The following is a 25,747-nucleotide window of genomic DNA, read 5'->3' as shown; positions in this document are numbered from 1 at the left end:
CGGGAGGGGTCAGGCGGACACCTGTATGTCTGTGCGCGTGCGCGCGCCTCTGCGAGCGGGGAGGGGGCCAGGCACCCCTGGATCCGCAGTGCCTGAGTTTAATCTGATTGCAGGTCGGCCGAGGAATAGCGACGGAGCCGCCTCCCTCCTCCACCGCCCCATCCCGCGGGCCGGCCCAGCGCCCGGCACCTGATCTGTTTCCCGCAACCATCGCTCGGCCGCTTGCTGCCTGCAAGCCCGAGTGGTTCTTTCCTAGCATTTTTCTCCCTGAACGCAGGTTTTTGTCTTTTTTTTTCTCCTTCAATAATCGACAGGTTTTTAAAGTAACCTAGTACCTAGGGCGGTTGTGGTTTAGCACATCCCTAGCCCCGCAGGAACGTTTCTCCCGCAGCTAATGGCTCTGATTACCGGGCGTGGGGGAGGGGGCTCGGGCCGTTCCCAGAGCTCCGTGCGTGCGTGGACCTGATGCCGCAGTGGCTACTGCGGCAGCGACACACGCGCACACACACAGTCACACGCACGCACGCACACGCACACCAGCTCCTCTCGCATCCGGGCCTTCCTGCGCCTCCGCGTTGCTCGCTGGGTTTGGGGAGGGGGCCGCGGGGTGGGAGGGGGCGCGGAGCTGGCGAGGAGCGTCGGGCGGCCGGGAGAGGGGAATGACTGACAAGGCGAGGGGAGCGGAGGGGGAAGGGGAGACGTCGGGGAGAGAAATTGGGGAGAAGGTGCAGGCGGTGTAGGCGCAGGACCCGGCGCCGAGGCGAGAGGCGGGGACGCCGGGAGAAAGAAAGGGAGGGGGCGGGGAGCGGGCGGGGGCGGCTGGCTCCTTTCCACTCGTGAGAGCCGGTTGCCGAGAGACGCGCGGGCCAATGAGCGCTCACCAGCTCAGCCCGGCGCCCGCCGCGTGTCCTTATATGGTGCGGCCGCTCGGCGGGCGCTCGCGCACATCGCCATATAAGGGCAGGAACCTAAATACAGGCTATACCTTGTTCTCGGCTCCCGGCCGCGGCCCCGGCGATCGATGGACGCGCTGCAGAACGGCAGCGGCGCGCCGGCCCCGGGAGCCGGCGGGGAGCGGGCCGCGGCGGCCACCCTGCCTGGCCAGATGTGTCCGGCCCAGTGGCGGCGGCCTGGCCAGCTGTGGCGCTCGGGAAGTGCCGCCTGCCGGGCACCCCCTCCTTCCCTCCCGCTTCCCCTGCCTCCACCCCTTTCCGAGGTGCAATGCAAATGAGCCAGGATTGAAATCTAATTGCTTTTGTTTAAAAAAAAAAAATGTGAGCGAATCTGTGTTTGGTTTGAGTAAAGGCCCGGGAGCCCATCAAATGGAGCTCCAGGAAATCGAAGCAAAGGCAGGAGGGGCTGGGGAGGCCTCGTTTCTGACATGGGGGTTGGGGCCTTTCAGCTGTCTCCTGTGGCCTGGCCAGTCCTGCGGTCATCAAGACACAGTGCCCCATTTCCCCGACGACCCCGTGGCGCCAGCCAGGCCTGGCTGAGGTCCTGGCACAGGGCGCGAAGGCTGTGCTGGGCTACCAAGGGTGCGAGACCCCGGCTCAGCGCCCCAGGAGCCCGCGGCAGCAGGAGGGAGTGTGAGGCTGGGAGCGGCCACCTCCTTCCCCTTAACTGGATTGGCTCTGCTTCCTGACAGCCTGCTCCAGGTGACAGGCTCGGCCACTTTGTGCCCAGTTCAGGGTCTGGACCACCAGGGAAGGATCGGAGGTGCTGGAGGGGTGGTAGGGACTCTGCCCCGCTGGGAGTTGGCCCAAGGTGAAGCCTCTTGACAGCCTGGTCAGCCGCTGCCATGTACATCAGCCTGGCTGGTGCCCCCAATGGCCTGACTCCAACACAGCCCTCCACTTGCTTTCTCCCTCCCCACTTCTGCCCGGCCTTCTGCTCACCAAAAGAGGAGTTGGGCCCCCTGGAGGGAGGGGCCCGACTGAGAATGACCTCTAGCTGCTGGGTTGTCCAAGGCCTCTGGCTGAGACCTGTGCTGGGCCAGTTCTCCCACCAAGTGCCCCTAAGGAGCGTAGACTACGGCTGCGTGCAGACTGAAGCCACCAGAGACTGTTCCCTTCCATCCTTGGCAGGGGCAAGAGAGAACACCCCCTCCTTCCGGTGCAGGATGCAGGACCTCTGGGCCCCACTGGTGGATGCTAGAAGAAGCCTGTGTACGGGGACCAGTGGCCTAGGAGAAGCAGCTACACGTCCCCAGCCCACGCGGTGGCCCCCAGGTGTCCCCCTCCGTGCGGCGTGGCGGACGCCTCTGCCCCCCAGTGCCCAGATCTTGCTGCTGAGAGCGGGGGCCCTCCATGGAGGCCATTTCCAGGAGCACGATGCCACCTATAGAATGTACCTGGAATTAGTTGAAGCTGCAGCTTTCCTGCCAGCAACCAGAGCAGGAGGGAGGAAGGATCCTGCCTCGACCATCCCTGCCTGGGCTGGGGCAAGGGTGGGCATCTGATCACCCGGGGCTTCTTCGGAGGTGCTTCCTCTTGCCATCTGGGGGGTCTCCAGCTAGTTGTTTTCATAGCTCCGGGCCTGGCGCCATTGGAGAAACTGAGGCCGGTACCTAGGGCAGCTGAAACAGGATCAGCGTATCCGAGGGAAAGCCCTCATTCTTCCCTGGCAGACACACACTGCAGGGTTCTGTGTGCTGTCCAGTGGTGTGTATTCTCTGCCAATGGTGTTTTCCTCCCGTCCTCTCTCCCCCTCTCTCTCCCTCTTTCTTCTTTTTTTCTTTCATGTGGTACTGGGGAATGAACCTGGGGTTGTTCTACCTCTGAGCCACACCTCCAGCCCTGTTTATTTTTTATTTTGAAACAAGATCTCGCTAGGTCGCTATCCTCCTGTCTCAGCCTCCTATGTACTAGGATTACAGGCATGCACCACCATGTCTGGCTCAACAAATATTTTCTAATAAGTTCTGAAATCCCCCAGACCTGCCTGAATGACCCCCAGGTGTACCTGTCAGCTGTGGACACCAGACAGGCTCCAACACTGCCTGCTGCAAATAGGAGCCAGCCACCTCCCAGGGCACCTCAGTGAGCCAGGGGCAGAGCCAGCCTGGGTCTGGAAGACACACCGCATCTCGCATCTCCGCAGCAGTCCGGGCGCGGGCTTCTGTGTCCGTGCGGCTTGTTGGCCCGGGAACGCCTTAGCCCTCATTGGGGGGCTTGTGGTGACTGCTGGACTGGCGGGTCCAATGCTTGACCTCAGCCACTCTGTCCCCAAGCAGCCTTTGCAAAGTGGAAAGGCAGGAAAACCCTACCGGGCTCTGGTCCTACCAGAGGCTAGGAACCCCAGGAGCCAGAGCTATGGCCCCGCCAGCGGCTTCCTCATGCCAAACGCCAAGAAACTCTGTCTGGACTCTATCCGGCTGCTCCAGGTAGGTGTCTGGTCACACCAGTGGAAGCTACTCTGACACCTTAATCTCCTCAACACCACTTCCCCCTCCCCCCGGGACAGATCTCAGGTCCAGCCCTGTTCCCTGGCGTCACAAGGTCATTACAAGTTACTTCGCTCTCCGAGCTCAGCTCTTCGTCTTTATTGTGGTTGAGAAGCCTCCCGCAAGGGGCTGCAACGAGGAGTAAAACAGAGTCCGGGAAACACCCAGCGCAGAGCCAGGAGGAGCAGCCCTCAGCAGGAGGGCGGTAGTGACACCCATCCTCTCCCACCACTCAGACTCACCCTCTCCAGGTGCTGGGGACACAGACACCGTAAAACTTTGTGTCTGCTCTGGGCTCCTCCAAGCCGGCTGGTTGGTGGGTGTCAGCAACAGCTTTCTATCCCCCTTTGCTTAATTCCCTCTGTCCTGTCTGTCTCCACCCTCAGCCCTGCCCCATCTCCTGCAACTGTCCAGGCCCCTGATGCCCTTCAGAAACGCTCCCAGAGTGTCTCCAGAGCTGCGGTATCCGCAGCCCCAGGACCTTTTCCTCCAGGGAAAGGAGAGCCAGAACCTCAGAGGTTTAGGAGTGAGCGCTAGATTGCTTCTTGACACCCAGTCTGGGACCCCTTCCCCACCTCGAAAAATCCTGCAGGCGTTTGTGGGTGTAGTGTGGAGCCCCGTGTGCCTAGGACTCAGGGTGCTCACGTGCAGATGGGTGCGGGTGCCATCACAACTGACCGCAAAGGAGCTGCCAGTTCGGGAGGCGAGGACGTGAGCTTCCCGGATATGGACCTGATTTCGCAGAGAAGGCATGAGAAGCACTTCCCGCGGTCCACTGAGCTCCTATCCCACGGGGGGCACCCTTCAGATTCCCAGGGACCGGCAGGCGCGGGTGGAGAAAGTGGCTTTGTCTTCCAACTTTTATGTGTTCCTCCCTTTCTCTCCGCTAAACTTGCTGCCCCTCACCCTGCCAACTGGCCTGCCTGACATCTCCACCTGCCTCTCCCGCCGCGGTCAGGTGGTGCCCCCACTGCTTCCGAGTTCTCCTCCCTCCCGAGAGCCGGCTCCTGCCAAAGCCCTCCCTCCCTGTCCACTCCAAACTGGACACCACTACGGACCTGCCACGGGCAAAGCGGGGTGTGAACTTTGCACTGAACCCGACTCGGGGATTTGCTCTTAAAAGTTTCTGTACCCTGAGAAGGAAGTGTGCTCCCTCCCTGGGAGCGGCTGTGCACCATCACCCCCAGCCCGTGCGGTGGCAGCCACCTTCCCCTGGGCTGCTCTGGATCTCCTTGGGCTGGGTCCCAGTTGGCTCTGGGGCAAGGGCAGCAGTTGTTCTGGCCTTGGCAGGTTGGACGGTGCCCCCCCCCCGCTTAGTGCCGAGGGGGGCATTGTGGCCTGATTTGGGGGAGCTCCCAGAACATCCACTAAGAGCGAGGTTAGCCGAGGTCAGTTGAAAACCCTCTATTGCCGACCAAAGTTGTTTCTGGGGCAGGAGAATTAATCGGCAATGCCTTGCTTGGCTTCCTCCTGGCTACTTTCTCCACTAACAATCCTGGGTCCTCCCTACTCCAAAAGGGAGAAACTGAGGCTGAAACCCCAGATGGTAATTGGGAGGTCTGGGATCCCAACTCCTGAATTTTCTGACTAGGAAAAGACTTAGGTGTGGCTGGAGCCTTTGCTTGGGTATTTTAGGGTACTCTTTCCTACTGGTGCCCCTTCTCTCCTCCTCCCCAGGGAAGCTGGGAGCTAGTGCCCCCCCCCCTCTCTCTCACACACACACACACACACACACACACACACGCACACACACACACACGCTGCTGCCAAGGTATAAAGAAGTCAGGAGCCGGCTTCTGAAAACCAGAGAAAAGAGTTTCCTCTTTTCTCTGAGAAAAGGGATGGAGCAAGATGTCCGGGTACCCGCCCAGCAATCCAGCCTCCTCAGAGCCCGCCTCCAGACCCTGCAGCCCCCAGCACCCAGCTCCCTTCTCCCTACAGGACCCGTCCTCAGGAAGGAGTGAGACTGCCCACTCCCCGCCCGCCGCCTGCCCCGCTGTGAAGTCTTCCCAGCCCGCAGCAATCCCCTCCTCACGTCCTCCGCTTCCTCCTGCACCCTGATCTTAGAAGGAAATTAAGACTCACATCGGGCTTCTCGGTCCCACGCTCGAGGTGCAGGCACCTCCTACACTTGCTTTCCAGAGGACTTGGGAGTTCTTGGCGGCCGAGGGGCGGCCGAGGCGGGAAGCCTTTCCAGCCCTCCACCACCCTCCTGCTCTTTACTGCAGGGCTGCCGGTGGCTCTGGAGGGGACGAGTTCTGCAGCAAAAATGCCCTGGAGCCCAGAATTGCCTGAAAGTGGCCCGAGATTATGATTCTGGTCCCAATTCATTTACCATATTTATTTGTGGATTTCCCTTCCCACTCTTCTTCATAGTAAGAAAGATCAAGAAGATTTTTAATGTATAAAAGATGTTTCTTTCCATAATGCCCCCACTACCACCCACATATCCATTTATTCTGCTTTGATTCCAACGACTTCTGCTGCCCCCGTGGGCAGGGCAGCCTCCTCAGAGCACGGCTCAGCTCTGCCTCCAGCTGACCAAAGGGCAGGGGAATGAGCCCCTGGAGGAGCCAGACCCAGGGGAGGGGAGAGCTGGTCAGCCGACACCTCCTGGGCACCTGGATCCTTCACCCGACAGGCCTTGAGTCCACGCCTCCCGGCCTGGGCACATGTGCTCGGCAATTTGACCCGGTCCGTTCAGCACTGTCTCTGGAGAACTCTCTACCATAAATGAGGTGACGGCCAGGCTGCTTTTGGTGACCCCGCCACCGCTCTGCCCTCCGTCCATTTGTCCAAAAGATAGCTCAGATCTAAGGCGGAGAGTAGAAAAATACAGAAACTCCCAATGGGCATCACATTTCCACGACGGTCCTGGTCAAGAACCCTCGGCAGAACCAGCTTTTCCTTGCCCTAAGCCTCTGTTCAGGATCTCAAGGACGAGCTGAAGAAAAAATTAATTTCGCCCGATTGCTGTGTTCTTCTAGATAAGCCATTATTATGCAAATGAGGGCGTTGGGCTCTCGGCTGACAGAGAGCGGTGCCCGTAGCGGCACAGGACTGCCCCAGATGTTCGCATAATTACTCCTGCCCCAACTTCGGGAGTGCAAAATGTCAAGGGAGGAAGTTGTGCGGGTAAATACGGTACCACGTCCCCAGAATTTGATTTCCTAGAGAAGAGCTGGGAAGCCGAGCTTCCCCGGGCGGACGAGAGGCGTCCAGGCCCCCGGGGCCGTCCGTGCCCCTCCGAGGGGCTGAGCCCCGCCGGCCACCCGGGGCAGTGGGCGCTTGCGCGGGCCGGGGCAGCCGCTGGCCCCACGCTTTCCCGCAGCCCCGGAACCCGCACCGCGCTGCGGCCGCTTCTCCTCGACGCCAGCAGGCTCTGCGACGAGGCCCCCTCCCGGGACAGTGGCCGGGGACACCCCGCGTCCCGAGGAGCTGGGGCAGGCCGGACCCGGGTGCAGGGGCCCGTCCGAGGCGCGGAGCCCCGACCTCTCGGGCACGGTCGGCTTCCTCGGCGGAGCCCCCGCCACCGCAGGCCCAGTCTCGCCCCGGTGGTGCAGGGACGCTGGACGGAGACCGGCCTCGCCCCGCCGATCTGCGCCTCCTCCCTCGACCCCGCAGCCTCGTAAAGGCGCTGAGCTTAGGCTTTGGGCGGGGACAACCTCTGGAGGGAGCGGGGCAACGACTGAGGCCTCCTGTCCCCGCAAAAAAAAAAAAAAAAAAAAAAAACTCTCTATTCCTTCCGCTTGGGGTGGGGTAGAAAGTTAGAAGGAGCAGTGCCGGAGTCCTAGGCGTCCCCGCGGGAGATCCCGGAGGGCCTGGTGGGGTCCAGGGGGAGGGACGCGACTTCGGGGCAGCAGACGTGCCCTCCCCCCGCGGAGCTCGCAGGTTTGGGTGCCTACCCGGCTCGCCTAGCCCACCTCACCCGGTGGGAGGGAGGGAGGGTACTCCCAGTCTTCCGGGCGAGCAGGGTCGCGGGTTTGGAGGAGAGGGGAGCAGGGTACTCGTTAGGCAAAGGCCCTGCCGGGCAGCCAGAATCTGGGGGGTCACACTCCACCGGAGCATCTTGAGCCACAGGCCGCGGACCGGTTGAACCGTCGGGGCCAGCGCCCGGGCAGTAGCAGAGTCCGCAGTCGCCGGGCAGGGGTGGGGGGAGGCTTCTGGTTACTCCCTCGTCTAGGGAGGAGCCCCCAGGCGGGGTCCCAGGCCGCCGGGGTCCCGGGATGCTCCGTCACCACCCTCCGCCGCCGCGTTCCTCCCCCGCTCATCGCCTTTGGGGGTTCCGCCCCAGACTGCCGCTTTGTGGGTCCCACCTGGGCCCCTTCTCCCCAGGAGGCGAGAATTGAGCCCCCAGGCTCATCTACCACGCACCCTTTGCAGGTCGAGGGGTGGGGCGCGGCCCCGGGACTCCCCTTCCCACCTCTGGGCCGCCTCCCCCTGCGCCCCGGGAGCGCCTGGAGCCCCGGGGCCGGCTCGGGCAGCCAGCACCGGCCGCCTGCCGGGGAAGGGTCCGCCCGCGGCGCGCATGCGTGCAGGGCCCGTCGCTGTGCGCCTGCTCCTGCGGCGCTGCGCCCCCAGCGCCCCCAGCGCCCCCGGCCTCGGGCTCCGAGGGGCCGTGCCGGCTCCCCTCGCCACCCCACCCGGCCCAGACCGTCCGGAGCCGACCAAGGGGCGAGTGTAAACCGCGTCCGAGAAGCACGCGGTCGGTTTCCCGGCAGGGTGTGCGCGGAGCTTCCTCTGCGGGTGCCCCTCCATCGCGGGTCGGGGCGGGCCCCCGGGGAGTGACACGAACCGAACCCGTCTGATCCTGTTAGCTTCTCCGGGTTCCCGAACTCCGACACCAGCAGTAATGGCAACAATGATAATTTCACGGGTATTTTTGCCCACGCCTGCCAGTGGGATAATGCTTCCATAGCTGAACCTGCCTGGACCCTGTCGGAGAAGCAGGGTAAGATTCCTGATTTAGGTCAGTGATGGAAGCACAGAGAGTGCACAGCTAGCAAGTGGATTCGAATCTACGTTTAGCTACTGTCCTCCTTCATAAAGGAAAAGCCAATCTTCCACCCACGTCCGGCCTCCAGCTGGGCTGTCTGGGCTCGGGAACCCTTTTCTGCTGTTTCGGCCCCAGCTTTAGTGCGGAGGGTTCTGCTAGGAACCCCGGCGAGGCCATTTCTACCAGACCCCCCTTTCTCACCTCAAATCCCTTCCTCAAGCCCCGGCAGACCTGAAATGTCAGGAGTGTTGTGCAGTGGGCTCAGGGGAAACCCATCTCAGGACTCCTCAGGTAAAGCTCCTGCTGTGAGCCCCTGGGGCCGTCCCCCACACCTCAGGGCTCCTCCCTTCCATCCATACAATGGGGCAATAGAGTTGGTCTTTGCTGGTTGGTATGGTGTGGATGCTGGACACAGAGCCACCGCTGGACGGATGCTGGACACAGAGCCACCGCTGGACGGATGTTGCTAAACTCGGATATTTTCCTCTCTGGAGGGGGAGGGAGGGGGCTTGATCAGGGAGGGGGCTTGAACCTGTATCTGGTGGGGCAGAAGACGAAGGTCAAGTGGCCTCTGATTTGTACAAGACTGTGAGGGACTACTTTTTTTTTTTTTTTGAGGGTCTGGGAATGGAACCCAGGGCATTCTACACCCCCAGCCCTATATTTTATTCTTAATTTTGAAATGGGGTCTCACTGAGTTGCCCAGGGCCTCACTAAGTAGCTGAGGCTGGTGGAGAACCGTGATCCTCGTGTCTCAGCCTCCCCAATGCTGGGCTGACGGGCTTCTTAACCATGTGCTGCCTGGGCTGCTCTTCCCAGGCACAGCAGACGTGGCCCGGCCATCTACTAGGGAGGACATGGCCTGAGAAGGCAGGGTCTTCTTCCTCTGAAACAACCAAAGGCTGGGGCCCTGGCATCCATCCCTCCTGGCAGCCTCACTCCGGTCATTGACAGCCTGCCCAGGCTGGGTCCAAGCTATCACCCTTGCTGTTCCTGCAGTGGACGGGAGTGTTTGAGGGCAGATGCCAGCTCTGGCTCCCCTCGCTGGGGAGGCATGCTGGACACCACCCACCAGCTCCCGGGCTACAGAGGTAAGCCCTCACAGGCCACCACGGCTAGACAGGACCCTGGTGCCCACGGCCACTCAGCAGAGCCACCCCCATTCATTCACAGCTGCCTGCTGGCTGCCCCAGGCAAACGGTTGGGTTCCAAACTCACGTCCTCGGCCAAGACCAGGCAGGTCCGACGCCCGCCAAGCCGCGGAGTTGAACCGCTCCCAAAGAAGGATCCGAGGCGTGGCCTCAGCCTGGAGCTAGAGGACAGGCTAGGGCTTGCAGGGCTGGCCGGCAACCCTGAGCCCAGCGCCCCGCCCAGGCCCTCCCACCCCTCACCTGGACTGGCTGGCCTCGGCCACCCTCTAGGGAGGCCGAGTCCCTGGCCCAAGAGGGACCTCAGACGTAGGGCGGCCTCCTGCCGGTGGTGCAGCGCGGAGTCGGGCTCCCGGTCGGTCCGGCACCCGCACCTTCTCCAGGCTGGGGCTGAGGGATCGGGCAGGCTTTTGCGCGGGTCGGAGGCCCTTTGTCCGGTAGGGGCCTCGCAGGCTGGGTGCGCAGATCACAAGTGAGTGTGGAACAGGGCAGGGACCAGGGTTCTGGAAGCAGGTGTCCCCCTGGCTGGGCCGCGGGACCAGAGCCTGCGTTTCCGTAAACAAAGAGGCCGGACAGCTGGGGGTGGGGGGCTGCCGGCTGCTAGGAGGATGACCGACAATTTCCTTCATAAAAATGCGATCTAAAAGCATTTGATTTTCACTTTCACTCCCCCCTGCCCCCTGCCCCAACACACGCACTGTCTCCAAAGACACTCAAATTGCAGCCACATGGGGCTTAAGCAATGGGAAGCAGCTACCTTATTTACTGCAGAGGCGGCGCACGCAAACCTGGCGGCCGCCGCCGTCGCCGTCGCCGACCGGCGGGAGGTGGGATTAAGAGCAGCGGGTTCTGGTCCTTTGAAAGTTTGTTTTGTTTACTCTGGGAGGTGCACGTGGAAAAGGCAATTATCTGACCCTGGAGGAGGGAAGCCATTGCAAGGAGGAATGAAGGGAGTTGGGTGGAGTCAAGTCCCGGGGAGGGGTCCACAGGAAAGGTGGGGTGGGATCCCCATACATTCAGTTCCTGCCGCCCGCATTGCCAGTCTTGGGCGCAAAGCCCCCGCGGCCTCCAGGCAAACATGGGCGCCTTCCCCTTCACCAACCCAGCCGCAACTCCCAGTCTTGTGGGACTGCAAACCCATTTCTCAGACCTACGCCTCTCCCTTCCCCTCCGAACCGTGGAGTGGGGCCACCCAGCACCCGGGGTTTCAGCTTTCTTCAACTTTCCGTACCCGGGCGGCTGCCGCGGGTCCCTGCAGCTGGGCTGAGACCCCGTTGGCGGTGATCTTTCTGCGCAGGATGGGGCACTTCTGCTGCCCACGCGAGCCAGACTGTTACCTCACTCAGGCTGTTCCGTACCCCAGTTTCCTTAAGAACCCGGTTCCACCTTTGAATCTGCAGGAATCCTCAAGGTTTGCAAACTCAGACACCTCCCGCGAGCTATTTGGAAAGAATCGCCGGCGGAGTGTGAAGCCGGGCAGGGGGCTGGGGCGGGGCGGGGATGGGGAGAGGCTGCGCGACCCACCGCCGATGAGTGTGTAGGGGCCGGGGTCTGGCAGCGCCAGGGGCTTCCCTCTTCTGGTAGGGCTTCACAGAGGTATTTAGGCAAAGAAGGAAAAACGAGACAGGGTTTCTGAAAGGAGGAAGGAAAAGAAAAGGAAGAAGGCGCTTAGGGAGGAAGGGGGAGAGGTAGTGTTCCAGCGCGAAACGGAAAACATCCTCCGACCTCTGCAGCCCCCGCCGGGTCTTCAGAGGCACCCGCCAGCAAGCCCCCCTCCAACTCGGGGCAGCGCTCCAGAAACCCTATCTGGAGGGAAACCGCCACTTTCCTCGGCGCAGACGAACTTCCCAGGGGAGGGGCGGGGGGGGGGGCGCGGGCCAGGCGGGTCTGGTCGTGGGCTGCGGGGGTAGACTCGTCCCTGCAGTCCCCAGGTGGCCCTGCAGCCGGCCCAGAGCCGCGGCCGGGCAGGGTCCGGGTGGCCCGCCGGGGTCGGTCGCCCGGGGCGGGCAGCCGGTCCCAAGAGGCCAGGCGGGGCGAGCAGAGAGACCCGGGCCCCGGGCGTAGGGTGGGCTTCTCTGGGTGGGGAAAACAGACACTTATAGGCGGCTGAGACCAACTTTATTTTTACTGCCCAAACTGTTGGAAACTATTTAAGCTTAAACAGAAACAGCTGTACCGCTGGCACCCGCCGACGAAACTATTTGTTACCGGGAATGAGCTTTTAGGGTCGGGACGCAGCGGTGCGCGGCCTCTCGCCCGCGGCGGGCGCGGGTCGCCGGGGCGCGCCGTTCGTTAAGGCAGGACGGCCGAAGAGACGAAACTGCAGCCCGGAGCCCACCTTGTACAGTCTGGGAGCCGGGCCAAACCTGGAGCCCGCACTTCCAGGGGCGAGAGGACTCGGAAGGGGGGCCCAGCGCCGCCGCCCCCCTCCCGCGCCAGGCCCGCCGCGCACCTCGCCGCGAGCTGGGGGCCAGGTTTCCGCCCGGGCGGAGCCAGAGCCCTCGCGCACGGCTCCTCTCTCCCGTTCTCCCTCGCCCTCCTTTCCTGGCCTTTATCCCACCCCATCCCACCCCTGGCCTGGGGAGACCGCTCCCAGCCCTCACCCGCCTTTTAACCAAATCGTGGTTCCTGGGAGCGGGCGCTGGGACCTGGGGCCTGGCCGATGAGGAAGAAGGGGAGGGGTCGCAGGGTCCAGACTGCGCGGCCGCCCCCGCGGGGGGCCCGGCGCCGGGCGCGGGGAAGGCGGACGGTCGCACGCGCGGGAGTGCCAGCCGCAGTCCCCTTGCGGAGACCCGGCAACTTGGAGCCCAAGCCCGCGCTGGACCCCGCGACGACCCGCAACTTCCACGCCGTCTTTTCTCGCCAGGTGTCAGCCGCGCGCGTCTGGAAGAGAGGTGCGGCAAGTGCGCCGGCCAGACGCCCGAGCCGCGCACCCCAAAACCCGCCCGGCCCCAGGCGCTGCCCCGCGGTCATCCTCCGCGGGCCGGCTCCGGCCACGGGCGGCCCGGGCTGGCGGCGCTGGGGTCTGCGCCTGGGCGGGGGGCGGCAGCGCGGCCCGGGCGGGGGCAGGTGGTTCTGGGCGTCCGGGACGGGCCGGGGCAGGAGGCGGCGGCCGCCCGGGGGTCCTGGCCGCCCGAGCGCCTCCCCCGGGGCCGCGCCGGGCTTCGGAGCGCGCACGATCGCGGGCGGCCGGCTCGCGGGGACGCGGGGCGAGGGCAGCGCGGCGCGACGGGAGGCCGGGCGCAGGCACGGCGGCTCCTCTGCGTGACCGGGCTGGCGACGGCGGGGGGGGGGTGTTGCCATGGAGACCGGGGGTCGGTGTGTGGCGGGGCGGCGGCCGTCGGGACGCCGGCCGGGCGTGGGGTGCGATCGGGGTCCGCGGCGCCCCAGCACCTGTGCATTGTGCGCCCGGGAGGCGGGGGAGGGGGCGGCGCGAGTCCCGGGCGATGGGGGTGGGGCGGGCCGGGGTCCGCACCGAGGGCGGGGCCTGGCTGGCGCCGCCGCAGGGGTCCCAGCGTGAGCGGTGGGGGACGCGGAGCACCGGAGGGACGCCTCGGAGAAGGGGGAGGGGGCCGGGGCGAGGACGGAGGGCAGCCGGCCCCCCTGGCGAGCCCCGCAGACTGACAGCGGCCGGGCCCGCCCTCCGCGGGCGTCACTTCCGCCGGCCGCCCCCTCCTCCGCGCCGGGCCTCTGGAGTCGCGGGAGACTCCGCCCCCTGGCTATTGGAACACGGGTCACGTAGCAACGCGGGGGAGAAAGGGAGAGGGGCGTGGCCGAGAGCCCGCCCAATCAGCGCGCGAGGAGCAGGCTTCGGGCGCTCGGCTCTAGCAACGTCGTTAGCAACACGTGGGGCGGGAGGAAGCGCCGGGCGGGGGCGCGGGGAGCCGAGCTCGGCCGCGCGGGCGGGGGCCGCGGGAGGGAGGAGAACTGACGTCAGCGGGAGAGTATTATGGTCTGTCGTGCGCTGGCTGCTGCTTTCTGCTCCTGGAATCGGCCGAGGGGGGAAGCGGCGAGTCAACATGGAGCTTTCGGCGGTGGGGGAGCGAGTGTTCGCGGCCGAAGCCCTGCTGAAGCGGCGGATACGCAAAGTAGGTGTCCGGGGCCTCGGGCCTTGCTGCGTCCGGGCCCTCCCCTTCGGGCCTGGGTTCCCTCCCCCTGCTGCAGCCAGCTTCCCTTCCCCCAGGTCCCAGCAGCGGCCGCGGCCGTGGCGGCGGCGGCGGCGGCGGCGGCGGCGGCGGCGGCTGCAGCTCTGAGCCCAGCGCTCTCCTTAGACTTGCAGCGATGCACGGATTGCCCGGGTGGGGGGCGGGGAGGGGGATGAATGCCGGTGCATGCACTTTGTGTAGCGTTCGGTGCAGGGCGATGCAGCAGGCGCGTGCCTTTGGCAGCGGGCTCTCCAGCATTCATTTGGTGCATGCATTTTCGCATGTATGTCTAGTGTCCTCGCCATGACTCCCTCCCCATGCACACACACACACACGCATTTCCCCTTTTGCATCCGCAGGGACGCATGGAATACCTCGTGAAATGGAAGGGCTGGTCGCAGAAGTAAGTAGGTTATATGCAATTCTCAACCCCAGACGGTTTTTCAGGAGGTTTCTTTCTTCCTCTTTTTCTTTTTACGTTGAGATACAATACACGGCAGCGAGAAAAGTTCCACACACACCCCCCGCCCCTGCGCCTGCTCGGGACTGACGCCCACTTCCTCCTGACCCCTCTAGGTACAGCACATGGGAACCCGAGGAAAACATACTGGACGCGCGCCTGCTCGCGGCCTTTGAGGAAAGGTACGGAGCCTTCTCAGCCTCAGCCACTGGCTTGGAAAGATGCAGCCTCCACTGGAGCCTCTCTCCGCGGCTGTATTAACACATGTCTTCTGTCTCTAGGGAGCGAGAGATGGAACTCTATGGCCCCAAAAAACGAGGACCAAAACCCAAAACCTTCCTCCTCAAGGTAGGATGGCGGTGTCCAGGGTGGACGGAGGTGCTGTGCAGTCACTGCAGAGGGGACCCCCGAGGCCTGTGAGCCAGGGCGGCCACACACAGGCCAGGGTGTACTCTAGGGTGAAGGCCCGGCAGTACATCACTAGGTCAGTGGTGGCAGTGAGCCCTGGGGGAGGGGCCCGGCCTCATTAGAATGCCCCCGCATCCCCAGCCATCCCACATGGCTGTAATAGAGTACATAAATATGCTGGCTGAACAGGCTGCTTCCAGAGCCATCCTCCCCCTTCCCCAGACCGCCACCACGAAGCCACCCTCCCATCCAAACCTAGAGAGCTGTGCCAGCACCCCAGGGTGAAGCCTCGAGGTGGGGCTGGGGGAGGGTGGTGTGGGCCGGGCCCTGCTTCACTCCTGGGACCTCCTTCTTGGTGCAGGCTCAAGCCAAGGCCAAGGCCAAGACCTACGAGTTCAGAAGCGACTCTGCCCGGGGCATCCGGATCCCCTACCCTGGCCGCTCACCCCAGGACCTGGCTTCTACGTCCCGTGCCCGAGAGGGCCTCCGGAACATGGGTCTGTCCCCGCCAGGGAGCAGCAGCACCTGCCGAGCGGAGCCCCCTCGAGACCGAGACCGGGACCGCGACCGGGAGAGGGAGCGAGGCGCCGGCCGAGTGGAGGACAAGCCCAGCTCGCCAGGAGACAGTTCCAAGAAGCGGGGCCCCAAGCCCCGGAAGGAGCTCCTGGACCCCTCGCAGAGGCCCTTGGGAGAGCCCAGCGAAGGCCTCGGGGACTACCTCAAGGGCAGGAAGCTAGATGACACCCCTTCCGGGGCAGGAAAGTTCCCCGCCGGCCACAGCGTGATCCAGCTGGCCAGAAGGCAGGACTCAGACCTGGTGCAGTGCGGTGTGACCAGCCCTAGCTCGGCAGAGGCCACGGGCAAGCTGGCCATGGACACCTTCCCAGCCAGGGTCATAAAGCACAGGGCTGCCTTCCTGGACCCCAAAGGCCAGGGTGCTCTGGACCCCGGCGGGCCCCGGGTCCGGCACGGCTCGGGCACCCCGGGCTCTGTGGGGAGCCTGTACCGGGACATGGGGGCTCAGGGGGGTAGGCCCTCTCTCATCGCCAGGATCCCAGTGGCCAGAATCTTGGGGGACCCAGAGGAAGAGTCCTGGAGCCCCTCTCTGACAAACCTGGAAAAGGTGGTGGTCACGGATGTGACCTCAAACTTTTTAACCGTCACCATTAAGGAAAGTAACACGGACCAAGGCTTTTTTAAAGAAAAAAGATGAATTGCGGGGTGGGGAGCCCAGGAGGAGAGTGAGCGGCAACTTGGCCTAGTGCTTTTGATTTTCCGGGTGGGGTGTGTCTTCTGGCTGGCCTCCCCCCACTTCATCCGCCTCCAGCCCCACTTTTATTCTTCTCCCCCCCCCTCAGTTTTGGTTGGAAAATTATCTCTAGAGTTATATTTTCTATTAGATGTAAATATGTTATTTAAGAAAAATATCTAAATATATATATTTCAACTCTTGAAGTTGTTTTATTTAAACAAGGAAAAAGAGGCAGCGTGGGCTGAAGGGTCAGACAGGCTGAGCTGGGCCCCGGGACCCCTCCTCCCCCACCAGGCAGGCACTAGGGCAGCTTGGGCCCTGGGCAGGGGTCCCCGGTGCCCAGATGTAGCCTGCCCACCTCTCCCTCCTCCTCCTCTACATTCCCAGTGCCAGACTCCTGGCACCAAGGCAGGGTCCAGATTTTTTCTCTCTTCCCATTGGCCAGCCAGATCAACAAAAGGTTGGCTCCCCAATCAGAAAAAGGGGGGTGGGATCAGCCTGGGTTTCCTTTTTTTATTTTTCTCTTTTAAGATTAAGAAGTTTATTGGGGGGGGGGAGTGTTGACTTGAGTAGCTTTCTGTGTGTGTGATGTGTAAGGCAGAAAGTCGCGGGTGGGCGGGGAGCGCTTTCCCCCCAAGACCACACCAGGAAATGCACTTTACGGAGCGGTGTGTGCTCGACACGCGGATCGTGTGTATGTCTTGTGGATAAAAACTCCCCCGTCCCCTCGATTCCTTTCTTTACTCCGCAGAGAGAGAAAAGAAATCCAGCGAATCTGTTTACATTCCCGAAATACCAGGATAAATTGGGAGGATTGCGTGTCCGTGCCCAGAGCTCCAGACAGTTGTTTTACAAGGGAAAAAAAAAAAGTTCGGGTGGACTTTTCCTTTGCGCGTCCACCGACGTCGCCAGAAGACCCGGCGGCCCCGCCTTCCAGCAGGACTTGGACGGCGCGGCCGGAGGGAGGCCGGGCCGAGGGAGGCCGGGCCGGAGGCCGGGGCGGGCCGAGGGGGCTCCCCAGCGGGGACGCGCGGCAGAACCTTGGCCCTTTCCTCTTTTTCCCTCCCCTTCTTTAAGAGCAAAAGCTGTAATTTATAGGCCTTTCGATTCGCGGAGTGTTCTGTGAACTCGACTTTCAGACTCCGCCGACGGGGGAGGGGGCGCGAGCTGGAAGGATGCGGCGGGGTGCGGGTCCCGCCCCGCCCCGCCCCGGCACGCCCCCGCCCCGGCCGCGCCCCCCCTTAGACTCAAAAGCACAAAAGTGTCCCCCCACCCGTCTCCGTCCCTTCCAGCCGCCAGCCTGCCGCCTCTCCGCCCTCCCCGCCCTTAAAGGGCCCGCGGAGCTCCGACCGCGGGCGGGGCAGGCTAGGGGTTGGGGGCGTCCGGGAGGGACCCTGGCCTCCCACCTCCATCTCCTGAGTCTTTCCCTCCTGCAGGCTCTCCTGCCTTTTAAAAAAGAGAGGGAGCGTCGGAGGAGGAGAGAGGACGCCGGGTGCTCGGGGTTTGTCTTTGAGTATCTAATGGAGCCTAAAGAGAAGCCCCCCGGGGTGGGGATTTTTATCTGTTCGCATTTGTAAAACTGGTATTTTAGACTTTGTATAAAGAAGCGCCGTCGGCCGAGTGTGTTTAAATGTGACGCTTATTTTCTGATGAATCCTCACTGAAGGGCGTGTGCGTGGCCGGGGGGCCGGGGCTCCCGGACACAGGTGCCCTCGCCTGGCCCGGCTCCCCTCGCCGCCCCGCGCCGCCGCCCCCCCTCGGCCTGGCCCGCCTGTCCGGCCCTCCGGCCCTCCCCGTCCGTCCGTGACTGTCGTGTGTGTCTCCAGCCGGCTCGCTCTGGACCTGGGGTGGGTGGGCAGGCCCAGGGCCGCGCGGCTGGGCGTCTGCCACCGAGCGCGGGCTGTGCGTGTGTGGGGCTGACTTATTTAATGCTCAGATTTGTACAAATCGCGAATGGATCTCCGCCTCGGCTGGGTGAAGCTTCGTCGGTAACCTATCTTCTACGGTTGTGAAGTGTTTTTACGTGTTTAAATATATACTTTGTAAATAGACACACATCTTGGCTTGGTTTTATTCTTTTTAGCTGTTTCCCCCCTGGGCCTAAGGAAAAGGCTGCCCAGAGGGAAGGACCTCCCCTCTCCTTACTCACCCCACAACCCCACTCTGGCCCCCATCCGTCTGGGACCGGGTGGGTTCCCTGCTAAGGCCCAAGTGGGGGGAGAGGTGGGCTTGGGAGGGAGCGGGCATGCCTCCCCTCAGCCTCCAGCGGGGGGGGGGTCCCCTGCCTCGCCTACTGACTGCACCCCTTTGGGACCCCGGCAGAAGTCCAGGCACCCCTGGAGGACGCGTTTCACCTCGGCGCCCTCTCTTCTGGGGACCCCCCAGGCCTCACCCCCCCCCAGGCCGGAAGTCGCGGGTCTCGGAGGCCCTGGCCTGGCTGCCTCGCCCCCCAGCCTGCTCCCCAGTGCCACCAAGGGGCCCTTGCCCCCCGTCCCCCCAGCCTCGCCAGAGCTCCCCGAAATGCAGAACCTATTGATTGAGGAATTGGATTCGCGGGCATTGCTAGGCAACTGCCTGCTGGAGCCGGCGCGAGCGCGCTGATGTGATTAGCGAGCCCGGAGCCGCCGCCGCCGCCCGCGCCCTCGGGAGTCCGCGGGCAGTCGCCCCACGGCTGGGCGAGGGGCTGCGGAGCCCGCGCAGACGGTGGGGTGTTGGTGGGAGCAGACCTCGCAGCGGGGGCGGGGCGCGGAGGAGCCACCCTCCGCACCCCCAAGAGGCTGTCGCATCCCACCCAGGCCCACCTCCACGCCCGGGGGCAGCCGCGGTCCCGCTGCGCCCGCGGAGCCCGAGACGAGGGCCGGGGGCGTCGTCGGGTTTCGGCCTCCGCTGGGTAGTCGCGGGCCCACCCTCGGCGAAGCCCCCCGCCCCGACGGCCCCAGCTCGGAGGCCTGTGGGGGAGGTCCCGGGGCGCCACGGGGCGCAGAGTGCGCTTCGGACGTGGGCAGGCTGCGCAGACCGCAGAGTGGAGAACGGGCGCCGTCCGTCCACGTTTACACCGGGCTGGGGGGCTCTGTGGCGGCCCCCCCGGCGGGACGGACGCAGGGGGTGTAGAGCGGCCCGGGTCGCAGAGCCCCGCTCGGGGCCGGGCTGCGGGGCGGCGCCTCGGGAAAGAGCGCCGACCCGCCCTCTCGTCCCGCGCGCTGGCCACCAGGAACCTCGGCTTTGACCAGGGGCTCCTTGCGCAGGGTTTTGTGTTCCGGGCCGATTCTCGGGGAAAGCGGGGACCAGGTGTGCAGGCCTCCCCCACCCCCGCGATGCCACCTCTGCATCCGCTCCGACGTCCCATGGTTCGGGTTTGGCATTTGGCATTTGGCAGCGCGTGTGTTGGACGGCTTTGCGGCGCCCCTTGAAGGCTTGAGGCACACGGGACCTGGCAGGAGCCTGGCAGGAGGCCGGCGGCGAATGAGCCTGCCCAAGTGGGCTTTCCTCTGCTCAACAAAAATCTCTCCAGGCCCAGAGTCGCCTCGGGCCCGGCTGGGGTGGGCATGCGAGCGAGTGGGGTCCTGGAGGGCTTCCGTGTGGTCCAGGGGTGGACGGAGGCCGCCTGCAGTCCTGGGACCTGACCGCGGCGAGGGCCCGGGTTCTTCCCTTGAGATCCCGGAGGCCCTGCGGCGGAGGGTCCCTGGAAACCGACGTGCCGCGTGCAACTGGGTCGGGGCGCGGGGCCCGCACGTCCAAAGCGCCCGCGGCTCCCTGCGCGGGGCGCGCGCGCCCCCTAGAGGCGGCGGAGCCAGCCGCTGTCCCGGCGCCTCCCCTCCCCCCAGGGCGGCCGGTGCCTTTCTGATGCTCGACCGAAGCCGAAAACGCCGCAGCTCCCCCCACCCAGCCACCCGGCCCCCTTACGGCACCGCAGCGCGCTCGGCCCCGTGGGCGCCGCGGCCGCGAGCGCGGAGGAAAGGGCCGCGGTGTCCAGCGGCGCGGATTCGGCCGCCCCGGCGCCGCTGTCCCCCTCGCACCGGGCGCTCGGGCTGGCGGGGTGGCCAGGGCCGGGCCCTCCGGGCCGGGCCCCTCGCAGTTCAGCCCATTCTTTGGGAAGGCGGTGGATTAGGCGGTCAGCGGTGCAGAAACTAACAAAGGCCGGCGTGGCAGGGCCCGCACCCGCTGCCCGGGAACCATAGAATTGGGCTCCGGCAGGCCTGCTCCTGCCCCACCCGCTCGGTCCTTCCTTCGTGCCCAGTTAATTTTCTGGAAAGCAAAAAGAGTGGACAGGGCCGCTGGGGTCGCCGCTGGTCACCTGCCCCCACACAAAACCGCCCGGGAAAGCAACAATGGAAAACACACGGATAGCCGGATTTCCAAATGGCCTTTTTGGAGCCAGGGGCAGGAGGCGCAGGCTGCTTGTCCAGCGGTGCTGGAGACCCCTCCCCAGGGAGCCGCTCAGGCCTTCACCCTGCCCAGGAAAGGCCAGCCAGCACCCAGGCCCAAGCTCTCCCTTGGCAAAGCAAGCTGCGTTCTCCCTGGAGGCTGGATTTCTGAATAAATTCATGCAGAGGGTAGTGGGACCTGGAAGGCTCTTTGTGGAAAGTTATCTTATCAGCAGATCATCTCTTTATTGTGAGCCATGGGGTAGGGGTCACCGTGGCTGCTGATGGTGTGCCTCACAGCGACTCCCCAGAATTGCATAGCTGAGTCCTTTTATTTATTTTTTGGTGGTACTGAGGGTGGAACCAGGGGCTTTTCTACCTCCGGGCTATACTCCCAGACCTATTATATTTTATTTTGGAAACAGGGTCTCACTAAGTTGCTGAGAGCCTCACTCAGTAGCTGAGGCTGGCTTCGAACCCGTGCGATACTCCTGTCTCAGCCTCCCAAGCGCGGGGATTACAAGCGTGCGCCACCACGCCCAGCTAGCCAGGTCCTTTTAGTATTACAACACCCAGCGGGGCTGGGGGAATTCAGTAGCTTTCCAGCATGTATCATGGGATACTGTGTGCGTGTGTGTGCGTGTGCGTGTGCGTGTGTGATTTCAGGTTTTCTGGAACTGTGAACATGCTCCTGGCGATGTCTCATCTTACAGCCTCAACCTCTGCCTGCTAGAAGCCAGTAGCACCTTCTTCTCTACTGAGCTTTCTAGCATTTCAGTTCCTCAAACTTGGTCTGGCTGACATCTTGGGGGGCTCCTTTTGGTTGTGGGGGCCTGTCCTATGCATTATGGAAGCAGTCTTGGTCTCTCCCTGCTAGAAGCCAGGAGCGTGCCACGCCACCCTGACACTGGGAGCGGCCCAGTGTCTCTTGGACAGTCCTTGGCTGTGACCCCTGGTGCAGATTCCACCAAAATCACACCAGCCCAGCTTCCAGGACTTCTCCCTGCACTCCACACACGGGGTAAAGAAGTTACCAGGCTTTTTGTCTAGGCCACAACTGTTCAGTTCATGTTTAGATTAACATTTTGGCCCCAAACAGGGAAAGCAAAGGGGCTGTTTTGTCTCTGGGCACCACTCACAATGCACACCAGGTCCAAAAATATATTTTAAAATTTTTTAAAATATTAAAATAATATATATATAATAATATATATAATAATAAATAACCAGTTTAAAAATATATTTGATGCTGGGCGTGGTGGCACATGCTTGTAACCCCAGTACTTGTGAGGCTGAGACAGGAGGGTCTGGGTTCTCCGCTAGCCTCAGTTACTTAGTGAGGCCCTGCACAACTTAGTGAGACATTTTCAAAATAAACATTTTCAAAATAAAGAATAAAAGGCCGGGCGTGGTGGCGCACGCTTGTAATCCCCTGCTTGGGAGGCGGAGACAGGAGGATCGCGCTGGTTCGGAACCAGCCTCGCTGGCTTGAGACCCTGTTTCCACATAGAAAAGTTAAAAAATAGGTCTGGGAGTGTAGCCCATGGGAGTGTATCCCGGAGGTAGAAGGGTTTCCAGGAACCCCAGTACCACCAAAAACAAACAAACAAACAAACAAACACAACTACAACAACAACAACAAAAAACAAATAAAGTATAAAATAGGTGTGGAAGTATAGCCCGGAGGCAGAAAAGCCCCTGGGTTCCACCCCCAGTACCACCAATAAATAAATAAATAAATAAATAAATAAATAAATAAATAAAAAATAAATAATTGGGCTGGGGATGTAGCTTGGAGGTAGAATGCTCCTGAATTCCATCCCCAGTACTGAAAAAAAAAAAAATTGATAAACTAGGAGTTAAAAAGGCACGTTTCTTCTGATACCATTTGCTATTTTCCTCCTACAAAATGTCTAAGGAATATGTCTACAGAATCCTGCAGCCTATCCTCATGTTAGTTTCCCTAGAAAATACTACAAAAGCTCAGAACTGGGAGCTGCACTTGGGTGAAAAGCTGGTCATCCAGGAACCACCTCACCCCTTCTCCAATCCTAGGGGGCTTCCTGGGGGTGGTATTTCTACAAACTGCCTGGTCCTGATTTAAATACGAGGGTCGGGGGTTGGGCTGCTGTCCTGTTTCAGCAGAGCATAAGCCTTCCTAGTGTAGTAACATACCTGTTGTTGGCTGTCCTAAGACAGCAAACAGCCATAGTTCAAGGCAGTTGGGAGCAGCGTTCATGATCTGGCTCCTGTGTATATAATGATGAGGACAGAATCCAGGGGCATCACCCTCATATATATATATATATATATATAATTTTTTTTGTAGCACTGGGGATGGAACCTGGGGGCACTGTACCTCCGAGCAACACCCCCAGCCCTGTTTGCTTTGAAACAGGGCCTCACTGAGTTGCAAAGGGCCTAAGTAGCTGAGGCTGACCGTGAATCGTGATCTTCCTGCCTCAGCCTCCTAAATGCTGATTACAAGTGTGCGCCACCATGCCCGGCTCCCCCTAGCTATAGTTCATGTTTTATTTGTTAACAGGGCATCACCAGGTTGCTGGCATTGCTGAGGCTGTCCTTGAACCTGCAACCCTCCTGTCTCAGCCTCTCAAGCATTGGAATTACAGGTACGCGCCACTACACCTGCCACAATTTGACTTTTTTTTTTTTTTGCGCGTCTAGGGATGGAATCCAGAGGCATTCGACCTCCAAGCTACACCCCCTGTCCTATTTTTTATTCTTTATTTTGAAACCGAGTCTAAGTTGTGGAGGGCCTAAGTAGCTGAGACTGTCCACGAACTGCGATCCTCAGGTCTCGGCCTCCCAAATGCTGGGGTTACAAGCGTGCGCCACCACGCCCGGCTTTTTAAAATTAAAACAAAACAAACCAACCAACCACAATTCAAGCTGCTGAGGTGAAGGGCACTGGATCAAAACTCTGATTCTTCCTCAGGCCCAGATTTCTCTCTACTAGGGCACAATTTCAAGGATTTAATAAACACTCTTTTTGCTACATCCCCAGTCCTATTTTTTAGTCTTTTTTTTGTGTGTGTGGGTCTGGGGATGGAACCTAGGGGCATCTGACCTCCCAGCTACACCCTCTGCCCTATTTTTTTATTCTTTATTTTGAAACCGGGCCTCACTGAGTTGCAGAGGCCCTCACAAAGTAGCTGAGGCTGTCCGCAAACCGTGATCCTCCAGGTCTCAGCCTCCCAAATGCTGGGATTACAAGCATGCGCCACCACGCCCGGCTTAGTCTTTATTTTTTGAAGCAGGGTCTCACTGAGTTGCAAAGGGCCTCGCCAAGTATCTGAGGCTGGCTGTGAACCGCGATCCTCTGGTCTCAGCCTCCCGAATGCTGGGATTACAAGTGTACACCATCACACCTTGGCTAGGAACACTGTTTTTGGTACCAAAAATACATATAAAAATATACTAAAAGCCGGGCGCGGTGGCGCACGCTTGTAATCCCCGCGCTTGGGAGGCAGAGAAAGGAGGATCGTGCAGGTTCGAAGCCAGCCGCGCGCACTGGCTTAGGAGACCCTGTTTCCAAATAAAAGTGTAAAAATAGGTCTAGGAGTGTAGCCCGGAGGTAGAAGGCTTCCAGGAACCCCAGTACCACACACACACACACACACAATTATATATATATATATATATATATATATATATATATATATATATATATATATATATATATATATATATATAAAACTTGTAGGAAGAGCTGACCACCTCTTCCCACTCCACACAGAAGCAAACAAGAGGTTAAGACACCCACGTAGTACACAAAGCACGGTGGTACGTACTTACTCCTGGGACCCTGGGAATAAAGGAACACGGAATCCTAAGTCAGATGTGTGACTGAGGCCTCCCCCTACACACACACAGCAGCAAGTTAAAATATAAAAAAGATTATTTTATTTATTGGTAAACATAAGACTACCCACTTCGCGCATGGGGTGCGCCCCCCGGGGAGGCTCTTGCCCCGCACGCAGGCTTACCACAAACCACGGGCTGCAAGCGCCGGGAAACTCGACAAGAAGGCAAAGATATAAGGTGTTCGCAGATTCCAACTTTGGGATTGAAGTAGCTGGTAACAAGAAAGGCACCGAAGCAGGGTTTGGAGAGCTGGCAGCTGGGGACACACCCCCTCGTGTCTCCAGCAGCGAGTGGGACCTTGGGCCCCACAAGGGCGTGGAGGGGCCTCACGGTCCCTGGCAGGAGAGAAGCTGCAGGACTGGAACAGGAGAGCCCCTGAGGGGCCCCGCTGTCTGGGGCCAAGGAGGTAATGGTCTCCTTGCTGCAGCCAGCACACCTGTGGGTTGGGCCTGGACGGCTTTTGGCACAGCCCCAGGTCTGTCCCTAAAGGCACAGTTGAGGTCAATTTGGCTACAAAGGCCGTTATTTCCATTTGGTGTGGGGGTGAGGAACTGGGGCCCCCACCTAAGAGCTCCAGACCCCAGCCTCGTTTTGGCATCACAGAACCTTGCCGCCCAGATTGCTGGCCACCGATGCCTCTGCTCACATCCCAGGACAGGAGTCCTGATACTGGCAAGAGATCTGGCGAGGTGGCCTGGCACCTGGACGTGGCTCAGAGTCGGCAGGCTGGAAGGTCAAGGCTGGCAGATCTAGGTGGGCTTCCAAACGGTGCAGGGGGGCTTCTCAGCTGGGAAGGACACAGAACCCCAAAGGTGGGGGGGATTGTCAGGGAGCACGGTGCCCGTGGAATGGCCTACGCACTGGGTCACGGGGAGAGTGGCCGTGGGCAGGACAACACTAAAGGCCCACAGATGGAGCTGGAGGCTGGTCCTTTAGCATCCTAAGTTAAACCCCAACCCCCTGAGGAGGCGCTCTCCTGCAGGACGCCTTGCCCACAGCTGATCCATCGCCAGCCTGGGGGCCATGTAGCGTCTTCTGCCCTCAGAACTAGGCCAGTCAGTCACGCTGGACAGGGGTCCAGGTCAGAGGCTGGAAGGGTCCATGGCTCCATTCTCCAGGTTGGCAAGAGGCAGCCACAAGCCAGACCCAGTGGACCCTCTAAGGCACCCACCCTCTACCACCAGCCCCCTCCCCACCCTTGCTGGACCAAAAGGGCAACATCTGTGGGCTGGAGCTATGACTGAACCAAGCTTAGGTGGCATTCCAGCTAAGTTATACTTTTTAAGACTCCAGACTCAGTGGCCAGGGGCGCCCCCCACTCTCAAAGGCTCAGGCGCTGCTCCAAAGGGGATCCCCGCCTGGCTGGACATTTTCTTCTCCACCCCATCTTCTGGAAAATGGTGCCAGGCAAAGGGATGCTAGAGGGCCCTCCCTCACCCCCCCATCTCTGGGGGACAGCGGCACAGGCCAGTGGGGCACTCGAGCCCACACCCGACTTCCTGAGGCAAAGGTGGGGGGAAGAGCAGAGGCCTGGGGAGGTAGAACGCGGGGAAGCCCGGCCTCAGCAACCCAAGTGCTGCAAAGGAGACGCCCTGACCCTCAGCCCCAGCCTCTCGAGGGTCCGGGAGCGGGAGGCAGGCTGCGTGT

General features: G+C 61.5%; 1 protein-coding gene across 1 annotated transcript; it reads left to right on the top strand.

The window, feature by feature from the left end:
- Positions 1-13,605: 13,605 nt before the first annotated feature.
- On the top strand, positions 13,606-15,812 carry CBX8 (chromobox 8; the record flags this gene model as incomplete). Its single annotated transcript, XM_080713434.1, has 5 exons — positions 13,606-13,674; positions 14,091-14,134; positions 14,308-14,373; positions 14,473-14,539; positions 14,961-15,812. 5 exons carry the CDS (start codon positions 13,606-13,608, stop codon positions 15,810-15,812), a joined length of 1,098 nt encoding a protein of 365 aa, XP_080569560.1.
- Between the last annotated feature and the right edge of the window lie 9,935 nt (positions 15,813-25,747).

Source organism: Muscardinus avellanarius (genome assembly GCF_963383645.1).
Source record: "Muscardinus avellanarius genome assembly, chromosome: 16".
Taxonomy (NCBI): Eukaryota; Metazoa; Chordata; class Mammalia; order Rodentia; family Gliridae; genus Muscardinus; species Muscardinus avellanarius.
This window is presented reverse-complemented; position numbering and strand designations above follow the sequence as displayed.